At 41.6% G+C, this 15352-nt stretch overlaps 1 protein-coding gene across 1 annotated transcript in view; it reads left to right on the top strand.

The window, feature by feature from the left end:
* LOC311106739 (uncharacterized protein) overlaps positions 1-5019 on the top strand; it is a 57220-nt gene extending 52201 nt beyond the window's left edge. The window contains exons 34-37 of the mRNA XM_084149139.1: positions 738-811; positions 1993-2076; positions 2449-2616; positions 3695-5019. Of these exons, the coding sequence (XP_084005265.1) occupies positions 738-811; positions 1993-2076; positions 2449-2616; positions 3695-3829 (461 nt within the window). The 3' untranslated portion in view covers positions 3830-5019. The remainder of the gene's footprint in view (positions 1-737; positions 812-1992; positions 2077-2448; positions 2617-3694) is intronic.
* The last annotated feature ends 10333 nt before the right edge of the window (positions 5020-15352 follow it).

Genomic DNA, 15352 nt, shown 5'->3' on the forward strand with positions numbered 1-15352 from the left:
AGACTGCCCCTCTACCCACACTGTCCCTCTACCCACAGACTACCCACAGACTGCCTCTCTACCCACAGACTGCCCCTCTACCCACAGACTACCCCTCTACCCTCAGACTACCCCTCTACCCACAGACTGCCCCTCTACCCACAGACTGCCCCTCTACCCACAGACTGCCCCTCTACCCACAGACTGCCCCTCTACCCACAGACTGCCCCTCTACCCACAGACTGCCCCTCTACCCACAGACTGCCCCTCTACCCACAGACTGCCCCTCTACCCACAGACTACCCCTCTACCCACAGACTACCCCTCTACCCACAGACTACCCCTCTACCCACAGACTACCTCTATCTCTGTTGGAGGTAAGACTCTTTACAGACTCACACTTCTCTCTTTCCCAACTAGGGTGGCAAAATTCCAGTAACTTCCGGAAGATTCCCGGAATCAGTATAGAATAAGCAGGAAATCCAGAATCCTCCAACCAGGGAGTTTTCAGATAGTTACCAGAATTTTGCAACCCTACTTCCAACACCACAGAGACTTATTTCAATCGTTACATGTTAAAGTCAATGGGCTTTGATGAAGTTATATGGGATTCTGTTGCTGTGACAGCTCATAATTTCTTACAAGTCTCAAACTGAATTTCTTTACCAGAGACCCCAGAATGGATGAAATGAAACAGACACAGCATTGAAGTCAAAATGTGAGAATGATGTTCATGTTTGTCTTTTTCCCCTCCCCAGTGATTGATGATACAACCAAAGAGATCGTGTACAGGGATTATGTTGACATCAGTGTGGCTGTGGCCACTCCCAAGGTAAGGCACCGAGGACATGTGACCTTTACATTATATTCTCTTAACTTAATGCTTTTTGTAACTGCCCCTAATTGTCATGTCTGGGTCCAGGGCTAATGGGTGGGAGGCTTGACCAAATCTAAACATGAAATAGTTGTATTCTTTATTTTCTTTTTGATTGATCATGGGCTAGTGCTCCTTGTACCGTAGAGCATAGTGTTTTGTTTTCTCTGTGATGGTGTTCTTTTCTCTGTGTTGGTGTTCTTTTCTCTGTGTTGGTGTTCTTTTCTCTGTGTTGGTGTTCTTTTCTCTGTGCTGGTGTTCTTTTCTCTGTGCTGGTGTTCTTTTCTCTGTGCTGGTGTTCTTTTCTCTGTGTTGGTGTTCTTTTCTCTGTGCTGGTGTTCTTTTCTCTGTGATGGTGTTCTTTTCTCTGTGCTGGTGGTGTTTTCTCTGTGCTGGTGTTCTTTTCTCTGTGCTGGTGTTCTTTTCTCTGTGCTGGTGTTCTTTTCTCTGTGCTGGTGTTCTTTTCTCTGTGCTGGTGTTCTTTTCTCTGTGTTGGTGTTCTTTTCTCTGTGCTGGTGTTCTTTTCTCTGTGCTGGTGTTCTTTTCTCTGTGCTGGTGTTCTTTTCTCTGTGTTGGTGTTCTTTTCTCTGTGCTGGTGTTCTTTTCTCTGTGCTGGTGTTCTTTTCTCTGTGTTGGTGTTCTTTTCTCTGTGCTGGTGTTCTTTTCTCTGTGTTGGTGTTCTTTTCTCTGTGTTGGTGTTATTTTCTCTGTGTTGGTGTTCTTTTCTCTCTGTGCTGGTGTTCTTTTCTCTGTGCTGGTGTTGTTTTCTCTGTGCTGGTGTTCTTTTCTCTATGTTGGTGTTCTTTTCTCTGTGTTGGTGTTCTTTTCTCTGTGTTGGTGTTCTTTTCTCTGTGTTGGTGTTCTTTTCTCTGTGTTGGTGTTCTTTTCTCTGTGCTGGTGTTGTTTTCTCTGTGCTGGTGTTCTTTTCTCTGTGCTGGTGTTCTTTTCTCTGTGCTGGTGTTGTTTTCTCTGTGCTGGTGTTCTTTTCTCTGTGCTGGTGTTCTTTTCTCTGTGCTGGTGTTCTTTTCTCTGTGCTGGTGTTCTTTTCTCTTTGTTGGGTGAAAATTCTATACAAATGTAACCAGAAAAGTCTGGGTTTCTTGCTTGTAAATGTGGTCTCATCTGCTCCCCTTCTCCAGGGACTGGTTGTACCGGTTATTCGCAACGTAGAGACAATGAACTTTGCTGACATTGAGAAAACCATCAACGGTCTGGGAGAGAAGGTACAACGCTTTGTTTGAATGGGATGAATGAGTCACTGTTGTAGACCATTTTTATTTTATTTCACCTTTATTTAACCAGGTAAGCCAGTTGAGAACAAGTTCTCATTTACAACTGCGACCTGGCCAAGATAAAGCAAAGCAGTGCGATTAAAAACAACAACTACACAGAGTTACACATGGGGTAAACAAAAACATACAGTCAATAACACAATAAGATCTAACAGTTACGGTTTAAGGTTGTGCCTTTAGTCACAACATCAATAGGATGACACCACCCTGTGATAAACGGCGCCAAGAAGTTCTTCAAACGGGAGATCGATGAAAACAAATGGCATTGAATAAAGGCAGAACTGACTCCTGTGTTGTGTCCAGGCTCGTAACAATACGCTGGCTGTGGAGGACATGGATGGGGGGACCTTCACCATCAGTAACGGAGGAGTGTTCGGTTCCATGTTCGGCACGCCCATCATCAACCCACCCCAGTCTGCCATCCTGGGCATGCACGGCATCTTCGACAGGCCTGTGGCCATCGGCGGCAAGGTGGGTCACACCCGCAGTGCATGAGCTTCTGTATGTCAACAAATGAAATTAATCTCAATCCAGAAGTTGAATTGGACATTATTTGCCGCAAATGTATGCATGTTGTCATGTCAACAGTTATCATTTCTAAAATCTAGCTACTATATATTACCTTTCAATTTCAACCTCAGTCAGTTATATTATCATGATTTATTATGACTAAATGACAGTGGTACAGCCAGTTATATTATTATGACTAAATGACAGTGGTACAGCCAGTTATATTATTATGACTAAATGACAGTGGTACAGCCAGTTATATTAATATGACTATATGACAGTGGTACAGCCAGTTATATTAATATGACTAAATGACAGTGGTACAGTCAGTTATATTATTATGACTAAATGACAGTGGTACAGCCAGTTATATTAATATGACTAAATGACAGTGGTACAGTCAGTTATATTAATATGACTATATGACAGTGGTACAGCCAGTTATATTAGTATGACTAAATGACAGTGGTACAGCCAGTTATATTATTATGACTAAATGACAGTGGTACAGTCAGTTATATTAATATGACTAAATGACAGTGGTACAGCCAGTTATATTAATGACTAAATGACAGTGGTACAGCCAGTTATATTATTATGACTAAATGACAGTGGTACAGCCAGTTATATTATTATGACTAAATGACAGTGGTACAGCCAGTTATATTAATATGACAGTGGTACAGCCAGTTATATTATTATGACTAAATGACAGTGGTACAGTCAGTTATATTATTATGACTAAATGACAGTGGTACAGCCAGTTATATTATTATGACTAAATGACAGTGGTACAGCCAGTTATATTAATATGACAGTGGTACAGCCAGTTATATTATTATGACTAAATGACAGTGGTACAGTCAGTTATATTATTATGACTAAATGACAGTGGTACAGCCAGTTATATTAATATGACTAAATGACAGTGGTACAGCCAGTTATATTAATATGACAGTGGTACAGCCAGTCAGTTGAATGGAGTAGCTACTAGTAGTTCTTGTTATCATCTCATATTTGATCTCCCTGTCTCCATCAGGTGGAGGTCCGGCCCATGATGTACGTGGCTCTGACGTACGACCATCGGCTGGTCGACGGCAGAGAGGCCGTCACCTTCCTGCGGAAGATCAAGTCAGTGGTGGAGGACCCCCGTGTTCTACTGCTGGACATGTGATTCCAGCCTCCCGTCGCTACAGCAGGGCCACATTCAGGACGCAGTAATGCTGCCTAACATTAGAGAGGGCTACGCTACAACGCAGAATCAATGAGTTAGCCAGCTAACTTTTGATCGACAACCAGAAATAACTAGTGATATTCTGGTTCATTTAAGCTCAACTTAGATATGCGTTTTTATGATTGTTGGGTCAATTTAGACCATGCTCATCTCAAGGTTATCTTTCCCCAAAAAAATAAAAAGTTATTTCAGAACATTTAGGTAAGTTAGCTGGCTCTTGTTGATCTTGCTTTGTAGTATGCTCCTCAGATAGCAGTATCGTGAAGAGAGCTGACTTGATTCCTTCTTGTACCCCAGAGAGGTATGTTGGTTCTACATAATGCTCCACAACGTTGTGCCCTGCTGAACGCACCCCCCCCCCCCCCCCCCCGGCTATTTAAACATCACTCAGCATCCGTATAAAACCAACCCATCCCCCAAAAACACAAGCAACAGCTATATCTTATGTGCTGCTTTTGGTTAAAGAGAGAGAGCCTGAGTCCCTGATCCGTTTGTGCTGTTTTGTCTCTTTCGTGACAATGACAGGAGTTGACAAGAAGGGACAAATGGATATGGGACTCAGGCTAAGGGAGAGAATTTGAATGTTGCGATTATTCACTTATTATTGGGTGGTTTCATTCTGCAGCTTAACTCAGACTGACATGTCATATTGATTCAACAGTTGGTCAACATCAGACAGTGTACCACTGACCCTCTGATGAACCTACCAGGTCTGTTCTGTGTCAATATTAGACTGAACCTACCAGGTCTGTTCTGTGTCAATATTAGACTGAACCTACCAGGTCTGTTCTCTGTCAATATTAGACTGACCCTCTGATGAACCTACCAGGTCTGTTCTCTGTCAATATTAGACTGACCCTCTGAACCTACCAGGTCTGTTCTGTGTCAATATTAGACTGACCCTCTGATGAACCTACCAGATCTGTTCTGTGTCAATATTAGACTGACCCTCTGATGAACCTACCAGGTCTGTTCTGTGTCAATATTAGACTGACCTTCTGAACCTACCAGGTCTGTTCTGTGTCAATATTAGACTGAACCTACCAGATCTGTTCTGTGTCAATATTAGACTGACCCTCTGATGAACCTACCAGGTCTGTTCTGTGTCAATATTAGACTGACCTTCTGAACCTACCAGGTCTGTTCTGTCTCAATATTAGACCGACTCTCTGATGAACCTACCAGATCTGTTCTGTGTCAATATTAGACTGACCCTCTGATGAACCTACCAGATCTGTTCTGTGTCAATATTAGACTGACCCTCTGATGAACCTACCAGATCTGTTCTGTGTCAATATTAGACTGACCCTCTGATGAACCTACCAGGTCTGTTCTGTGTCAATATTAGACTGACCCTCTGATGAACCTACCAGGTCTGTTCTGTGTCAATATTAGACTGACCCTCTGAACCTACCAGGTCTGTTCTGTGTCAATATTAGACTGAACCTCTGAACCTACCAGGTCTGTTCTGTGTCAATATTAGACTGACCCTCTGATGAACCTACCAGGTCTGTTCTGTGTCAATATTAGACTGACCCTCTGAACCTACCAGGTCTGTTCTGTGTCAATATTAGACTGACCCTCTGAACCTACCAGGTCTGTTCTGTGTCAATATTAGACTGACCCTCTGAACCTACCAGGTCTGTTCTGTGTCAATATTAGACTGAACCTACCAGGTCTGTTCTGTGTCAATATTAGACTGAACCTACCAGGTCTGTTCTGTGTCAATATTAGACTGACCCTCTGATGAACCTACCAGGTCTGTTCTGTGTCAATATTAGACTGACCCTCTGATGAACCTACCAGGTCTGTTCTGTGTCAATATTAGACTGACCTTCTGAACCTACCAGGTCTGTTCTGTGTCAATATTAGACTGACCCTCTGAACCTACCAGGTCTGTTCTGTGTCAATATTAGACCTGTATGTTCAAAGCACTTACATCACTGTCTAAAGGGAACCTGGAAGTCAGCATTTCATTGGACAGTGTGCTATACCTTGTGTATCCAGTACATATGACTAATAGAAGTGAACTTGAAACTGAAAAAGAAACGGACACATTCTTCTTCAAAACATCATGAATTTAGTGTACCTTTTTTTTTTAACACCAAGGTTTTCATTGAGCTGTACATGTAGTCTATCCACGCTAGTGATTTTAAAGCCAAAATGTGTTTTTATAATGCTGCCCTAAAGGAGGGCTCGGTCGGACAAGATGAAGCCCATTCTAAAGGTCCTGCTGTACTGTACGACTGTCCCATGTCATGGGTCTGTGTTTTGACAGCGCTATTCCCTGGGGATAGAGAAGCCCCTTGGTAAACTGTCACCCCTGTATGTTTACTCTCTAGGCTTCCCCTTGTCGCGGTAACGTCTGTTTCTTTTGGGGGTGACTGTCCACTGAGCGGCATTGGAAATGATTGTAATCTCATCGAAACTACCACACACGTTGGGTTGCGTCCATAATGGCATCCTATTCATTTATATAGTGCATGGCCAGGTCGCAGTCGTAAATGAGAACTTGTTCTCAACTGGCTTACCTGGTTAAATAAAGGTTAAATAAATAAAATAAAATAATAAATTACCAAGGTATGTTGCCATATAGGAGTAGGATGCCATTTCAGATGCAGACAATCGTCTTTGAGCTTTTGGTAGAAAAGATAAACCACTTTCCTTCATCTCTAGATGTGCTTCTGTCCGTCCATGAGAAGGCACCATGCTATAGAACACCCAGACGCTAGTTTTGTTCAGGACTTATATATATATATATATATATATATATATATATATATATATATATATATATATATATATATATATATATATATATATATATATATATATATATATATATATATATAAAACTGTACAACATTCGCAACAAAGTTTGGGAGTAGTTTTCAAGAAGCACAAGTTAGCAGCGTGCACGATGTATTTCTCATGATAAACTCTTCTTCATTAAACCCACCCAGGAAAGAGATTCTTTCTGTGCTGTATACAATGCTTGTATGTAACTATTTAAAGAAAATGATTATAGGTAGTAGCACGTTATAACCTCGCATAGTAAAGCATTTATAATGGATTAGTAAGTAGTTTATTCATTTATTAATCGTTACTCCATAAGATGTTTAATATAGGTCATTATAAACCATGTACTAATGATTTGTTAAGTCTTTTTGCGTGACCTCACCTAAAGTAGGTTATTTTTACTTTATACATTTACATTATTTTGTGAGGGCGGAGACTTCGCAAACCGGAACTCACAATTTCTAACGTGTATGGACCCAGAACTAAATCACCCAACTGACAAAATGACGCAAGCATTTCGCTACATCCGCAATAACATCTGCTAAACACGTGTATGTGACAAATAACATTTGATTTGATTTGAAGATTTTAGTTCTGCGTTCATTGAGATTTGAGTGCTTTAAGGCATGACCGCAAACCACACTTTGCTTTTGGTATAAAGGTCACTGCCAAGAAAGGCTAATGTTCAAATCATGCTCTGTGTTGCAGGCTTATTTTCTAACCATTGATATGTTCTAGGGGCCATTCTGAGACCTTAAGGATCATCAGGTACTGCTGGAATGTTTACCAATGGCATGTCCATCTTTTGGTGAGAAATTACACTGGTCACTCAAAACATTTATAAATTATTTATAAAGTATAAATAGCCCACACTTTAGATTAGGTCATGCAAAAATGCTTTACTAGTGATTAGTAGATTATTTAGAAGTACTTATATTAAACATCTTATGAATGATTATTAAATACTTTAAAAGTTGTTTATAAATGTGTGAATAACTAAGTTACTAACATTTAGAAATGCGAGTAATGATGAATAAATTATTTACTAATCCATTATAAATGCGTTACTACGTGGAGTTATTATATAGTGCTACCAATAACATTAAAACATCTTGAAGAGTTTTAATTTACAGATGCTTGTCTTGGGTTTTTCTTCCTCTCTTGAGAATATCTCATATATTTATATAGCCCTTCCTGCAGCAACATGGATCACCTTAGAGCAAGCAGAAGCACCGTGGCAAGGAAAAGGAAGATTCGTTTTAAATGTAGTGTTCAGCACATCCAGTAACATGGAGGTGCTGAGTACAAAAACATGTAAGCATATTCTATAAAGGATAGATGCACCATGGGAAATGTTAGACAAAACGGTGGGAACATTTATCAGTGTCTATTCTTCATTTCATAAGGAAAATGAATAAGTGAGGAACCAGTCAACCAGACCATGTACCCCTCCTGCTCTCGATGTATTGGTAACAGGGTATAATTGAACGGACAATCTGCAGTTCAAACAATATCAAAGGGTCCACCCCGCCACTTTCGTTTAACAGCTGAGGGATTGGGCTGGAGATGAACAAATCTCAAATTCATAGACCGAGCTATAGATGCATGGTCTGGCCATCCATGATATCAAAATGATAGTTTTAACCATGTATTAAGGCTAAACAGTATTTGTTTACAATTGCATTGTTTACAAACAATGGAGTAAAACATGCTTATATTTTGGGTGTGACAGTTGAACTAAACTCATGAGGCATAATTTATATTGTTCAAGAATCCAAAATTGGATGTAGCAATCGCAGATTGTCCCTTTAAAGAGGAAGCGGGAACAGAACATTTTGTTCCATAGCTTCTCTGTCATTACACTGCTGGACTGCACCCAAATGAATCCTAACCCAGAGCTGGATCTGGGCCCTGTTCATTAAGGCACACTGTAGCAAAACCTGTTTCAATGGAAAGGGGAAACGAGCAGTTCTTAATGAGTCCAGATAGTCCCTCCCTGTTTGTCTGTCTGTTTTCTTCCCTTTGGTGCCTAATGAAGACGACCCTGATCTTCAAAGCTAATTATCGTAGCGCTCTGCTGTTCTCTAGAAGCCTCAGAATAATGGGCTCACCTCACTAACAGAGAGTCTTGAGGGTTGCTTGGCCCGGCCCTTCCTCCCCTCTCTTCACGGACGTTCCCCTCAAGTGCCTGCAGCTGCCTCCGTAAGGCGAGCACCCTCCACTCTGTTTACTTTAATAATCACGGGAGGACAATGGCTACTAATGCTGCGTCTTTGTTTCTGTGCCAGAACCTGCACAAACGTCTGAACAACGCCATTTGGAAGGAGAAAAAAAACACGGGTTCGTTCATTATGTCGGACACAAAAATAAATAAAACAAATATCCTGATGTTAGATTAGCATGAGAATACAGGAGGCCTTGATGATTCATGAATACAGGAAACAATAACACCATAGGGGTCTTTAATTTAATTATTTACTTCTATTGGCCACTCAAGATTCCATTAGCGCTATCGAGATGATTTTTAATGCGCTGAATCCGCTCTATTAGGCCAAGCCAGTGCTGCGATGTGCATAGATATCCTAGGGGGTTCGTTCTGTTGTTTTGTCTCGTCTTGAACATTTGGCCCAACATGTGAATATCCAATGGAGCCTGTTCAATATGACGAGGCATTCAAGGCTTTGTGTTGATTCAGATGAAAGATGGACCATTAGGAACGGGAGAGCTAGATATTTGTTTTCATTAAGCCAACATCAGAGAGGTAATTTACCTAAATTATTCTGTTATTTTTTTTTCCATCTTTCGAACAGGCCTGTTGGCATAAACAGTGCCTTCAGAAAGTATTCACATGCCTCGACTTTTTCCACATTTTGTTGTGTTCCAGCCTGAATTTAAAATTGATTAAATTGAGATGGTTTGTCACTGGCCTACACACTATACCCCATAATGTAAAAGTGGAATTATGTTTTTAGAAATGTTTACAAATTAATAAAAACTGAAAAGCTGAAATGTCTTGAGTCAATAGTATTCAACCCCTTTTGTTATGGCGAGCCTAAATAAGTTCAGGATTTGTTTTTGCTTACCAAGTCACATAAGTTGCATGGACTGTGCAATAATAGTGTTTAACATGATTTTTGAATGACTACCTCATCTCTGTACCCAATACATACTGTACAATTATCTGTAAGGTCCCTCAGTCGAGCAGTGAATTTCAAACACAGATTCAACCACAAAGACCAGGGATGTTTTCCAATGCCTCGCAAAGAAGGGCACCTATTGGTAGATGGGTAGAAATAAAACTAGCAGACATTGAAAATGGCAAAGAAATTAACTTTATGTCCTGAATACAAAGCATTATGTTTGGGGCAAATCCAACACAACACTGAGAACCACTGTTCATATTTTCAAGCATGGTGGTGGCTGCATCATGTTATGGGTATGCTTGTCATCGGCAAGGACTAGGGAGTTTTTAAGGATAAAAAGAAACAGAATAGAGCTAAGCACAGGCAAAATCCTAGAGGAAAACCTGGTTCAGTCTGCTTTCCAACAGACACTGGAAGACACATTCACCTTTCAGCAGGACAATAACCCAAAACACAAGGTGCTATATACATTGGAGTTGCTTACCAAGAAGAAAGTGAATGTTCCCGAGTGGCCAAGTTACCGTTTTGACTTAAATCTGCTTGAAAATCTATGGCAAGACTTGAAAATGGTTGTCTAGCGATGATCAACAACCAACTTCACAGAGCTTGAATACTTTTTAAAAGAATAATGTGCAAATATTGTACAATCCATGTGTGCAAAGTTCTTAAGAGTTCTCAGAGCTGTAATCGCTGCCAAAGGTGATTCTAACATGTATTGACTCAGGGGGTTGAATACTTATGTAATTAAGATATATTAGTGTTTTATTTGGTAACACTTTACTTGGCACCCAGCGTCATAACACGTTATGACACGATCATAACCATGTCAAAATATGTCTATGTCTTAACAGATGATATAACTTGTCATAACCTGTCATAATGTTCATAACACTGTCATGACACATATATTTAGACCTGTTTTGATATATATTGCGTTAAAACCCACAAAACCTAACCACACGAGGCAAAACATTCCATTACACCATAGTCTACCTGTCAACAGTATGTTTATGTTATACAACATTTTCAGAAATTGACCATATTAAGTTATAATTGTAATTGAGCACACATTGATGCACTTACCATAATGTTCTGTTGCTGATGACTGGTATGAATGTAGGAGCAGATTTCAGGAGCACCCTCATGTTGACTGATGACTGACATAAGGGCATGCACGTGATAGGCCTCTCTGGCTTATATGATAATGATGGTCACAATGCTTCTTGACAGTGTCATGAAGGTTATTTTCTTAGTCCAAGTAAAGTGACACGCGATTGGTCATAAGGAATGTCATAGTTCATTACAACAACAAAGGACTTAAGAAACAAACTTTCAAATGAAAGGAAACTTCTTGGTAGGGGAAAAAACGAATTTGAATAAATGTGGGTTTTGACACTCATATGTAGGTGTCATAACCAGCCATAAAATAATGCAATGTGTCACAGGTGTAAATATATGGGTCATGACAGTGTTATGACCATATTATGACAGGTTATGACAATAGATGTCAGCTGTTATGACATGGTAATGACCGTGCCATAACGTATTATGACGCTGGGTGTCAAGTAAAGCGTTACCTTTTATTTTTCAGGATTTAAAAAAAAATAAACGTTTGAATTTTTCTTCCACTTTGTCATGACATAGTATTTTGTGTAGATCATCGTTGACAAAATATGACAATTAAATCCATTTTAATCCCAAGTACTCACGGGTGTGAATACTTTCTAAAGGCACTGTGGTCTTGCTACTCTCTGTAGCGAGTTCATCTCGGTGGGTTAGTGGACCTACACCCCAACCCGAGACGCATTAGCGATGGGTAGGCCGTTTACCAATACAATGGGTATCTTCCCATTGAGAAACGTAGCGCCAAATTTTAAAGAACAAAAGCCTTTGAACCAGATATTCCTCACATGACAGTCCAACAGCAAATGAAACCAATCCGTGGGCTAAAAGCACTTTAGGAAACAAGTGGTTGTAGATATGTTCCATCCATTATCTGAGCTGAACACACAGCTGTCGCATCAAACATCATCATCATCATCTGAGGAGTTGTGCTTTTATGACTCATACCAGAGCAACAGAGACAGTCAGGGTGGGGTCATTTCCAGTTGAATTCCAATCAATGGCGAACGTGCATAAAGATGGCAGAATTCCGATGTGACGCCATTGTTCTAGCACTATCCATATAGTTCAATGTGCCTATAAATCAGCATTATCTTATTTTTTTCTCAATTTGCCTGGTGTCTCTGAGCTAAAATTGGAATCATGTATACTGTGCTAATGACCATACTCTAAAAGGGGAACAGAGAGCGATGAGAACTTAGCGAACGAAGGAAATTGTGGTAAGTACAGCCTTTATACACTGCCGCTACTCAGACAGTACACTGAGATTCCCTGTTCAATTTGGAATTAGAATTAGGTTAACGTTCTGAATTGAAATGGGACTGAGCCCTGCTACAGTACGTGCAGTACGTTATGCAAACCATGCCGTTTGACCTCCTCCTCACAGAGACCGACCCACCCAGGTCATGGCAACGATGTGAGCGACCGGGATTGGAACCCTGTTGTCCTGTGCCACATACAAGACTTGCCGCTGAGCTAGGCAGGCACAGTTACCCATCAGCTGAGCGTAGCTCACCAAACCACAGACACGGTTACTCACCAGGTAGCTCGCCAAACCACAGACACGGTTACTCACCAGGTAGCTCGCCAAACCACAGACACGGTTACTTACCAGGTAGCTCACCAAACCACAGACACGGTTACTCACCAGGTAGCTCACCAAACCACAGACACGGTTACTTACCAGGTAGCTCACCAAACCACAGACACGGTTACTCACCAGGTAGCTCACCAAACCACAGACACGGTTACTTACCAGGTAGCTCACCAAACCACAGACACGGTTACTCACCAGGTAGCTCACCAAACCACAGACACGGTTACTCACCAGGTAGCTCACCAAACCACATACATGATTACTCACCAGGTAGCTCACCAAACCACAGACACGGTTACTTACCAGGTAGCTCACCAAACCACAGACACGGTTACTTACCAGGTAGCTCACCAAACCACCTCTGATTTAGGCGAAGCCTTCTCAGCTACCTAAAGTGTCTCTCCATAATCTCTCCATAAAGAAATACACCTTGAGACACAATCAGCCTTATTTCCACCCAACGCGGTGCCTGCATAAGTAATGATCTGCCTGCATATTCATCAGGAGTATCTGTTCATCCATCTCCTTTACAGGCCATGCATACATTCACAAAGCAGACACACCATCGGTTGCATCTGGCCCTATTCTTCCTGCCTCCCTCTGCATGTCTTTTAGAATGCCTGGACCAACGTCTCCTATTCTTCCTCCTCCTGCCTCTGTCTGTGTATCTCTCTCTGGATGTATTGTTGTCATAGCAGAAGATTAATGCTGGCTGTAGAACGGGCCGGAGTGATGAGATTAATGCTGGCTGTAGAACGGGCCGGAGTGATGAGATTAATGCTGGCTGTAGAATGGGCCGGAGTGATGAGATTAATGCTGGCTGTAGAATGGGCCGGAGTGATGAGATTAATGCTGGCTGTAGAACGGGCCGGAGTTATGAGATTAATGCTGGCTGTAGAACGGGCCGGAGTGATGAGATTAATGATGGCTGTAGAACGGGCCGGAGTGATGAGATTAATGCTGGCTGTAGAACGGGCCGGAGTGATGAGATTAATGCTGGCTGTAGAACGGGCCGGAGTGATGAGATTAATGCTGGCTGTAGAATGGGCCGGAGTGATGAGATTAATGCTGGCTGTAGAATGGGCCGGAGTGATGAGATTAATGCTGGCTGTAGAATGGGCCGGAGTGATGAGATTAATGCTGGCTGTAGAATGGGCCGGAGTGATGAGATTAATGCTGGCTGTAGAATGGGCCGGAGTGATGAGATTAATGCTGGCTGTAGAACGGGCCGGAGTTATGAGATTAATGCTGGCTGTAGAACGGGCCGGAGTGATGAGATTAATGCTGGCTGTAGAACGGGCCGGAGTGATGAGATTAATGCTGGCTGTAGAACGGGCCGGAGTGATGAGATTAATGCTGGCTGTAGAATGGGCCGGAGTGATGAGATTAATGCTGGCTGTAGAACGGGCTGGAGTGATGAGATTAATGCTGGCTGTAGAATGGGCCGGAGTGATGAGATTAATGCTGGCTGTAGAACGGGCCGGAGTGATGAGATTAATGCTGGCTGTAGAACGGGCCGGAGTGATGAAGAGAGACAGGAAGAGAGAGAGACGGGGCTCGAGAACACCTGGCTGAACTGACGTGCCCTCCCTGTGTGCAGCTGGCTGGGGTTAAAGGTTTGAGTGGGGAAGATGAGTGTAGATCCCTACAATACAACCTTGAATATTCAGTTTTGTTTGTTTGTTCGTTGGTGCATCTGTGTGTTTCCGTGCATGCAAACACAACACCATTCTACAAGGACACAATCCTATTCAGACTGGCGTTTATTACAGCATCTCTTTCTTGTCGTCCTCCATCTTGTTCCCTTCTTAGGCCCAGTGACCGCTGTCTGTCCTTTTCACTACCGATGGCTGCCTATGACTGCTCAGCAAACTGACTGCTGCAAGACATGGAGCACACAGGGAGAGCAATGACAAGACGGTCCATTAAATAGTGCTGTGGACACAAAACACATTTGACTCTGTGTACAAACTAAGACCTTATAATCAACTTAAAGGGACAACCTGTAGTTGAAACAATAATAAAGCGGCGTCCCCACCTCTGTTTTGATAAACAGCTGAGGGATTGGGCTTGAGAAATATAACCACTCTCAAATTAGTAGACAGAGCAATGGATGCAAGGACTGACCATGCATGAGATACAATTATAGATTAAACATGTAATAAAGCTATACGAAGTTTGTTTACATTTACTTTGTTTACAAACACTGGACTAAAACAAAAATATACAGTTGAAGTCGGAAGTTTACATACACTTAGGTTGGAGTCATTAAAACTCGTTTTTTCAACCACTCCACAAATTTCTTGTTAACAAACTATAGTTTTGGCAAGTCTTTTAGGACATCTACTTTGTGCATGACACATGTCATTTTACAGACAGATTATTTCACTTATAATTCTCTGTATCACAATACCAGTGGGTCAGAAGTTTACATACACTAAGTTGACTGTGCCTTTAAACAGCTTGGAAAATTCCAGAAAATGATGTCATGGCTTTAGAAGCTTCTGATAGGCTAATTGACATAATTTGAGTCAATTGGTGGTGTATCTGTGGATGTATTTCAAGGCCTAACTTCAAACTCAGGGCCTCTTTGCTTGACATCATGGGAAAATCAAAAGAAATCAGCCAAGACCTCAGAAAAAACATTGTAGACCTCCACAAGTCTGGTTCATCCTTGGGAGCAATTTCCAAACACCTGAAGGTACCACGTTCATCTGTACACACAATAGTACGCAAGTATAAACACAGTGGGACCACGCAGCCGCCATACCGCTCAGGAAGGAGATGCGTTCTGTCTCCTAG

This window comes from Coregonus lavaretus (genome assembly GCF_964263955.1).
Source record: "Coregonus lavaretus genome assembly, chromosome: 31".
NCBI classification, from domain to species: Eukaryota; Metazoa; Chordata; class Actinopteri; order Salmoniformes; family Salmonidae; genus Coregonus; species Coregonus lavaretus.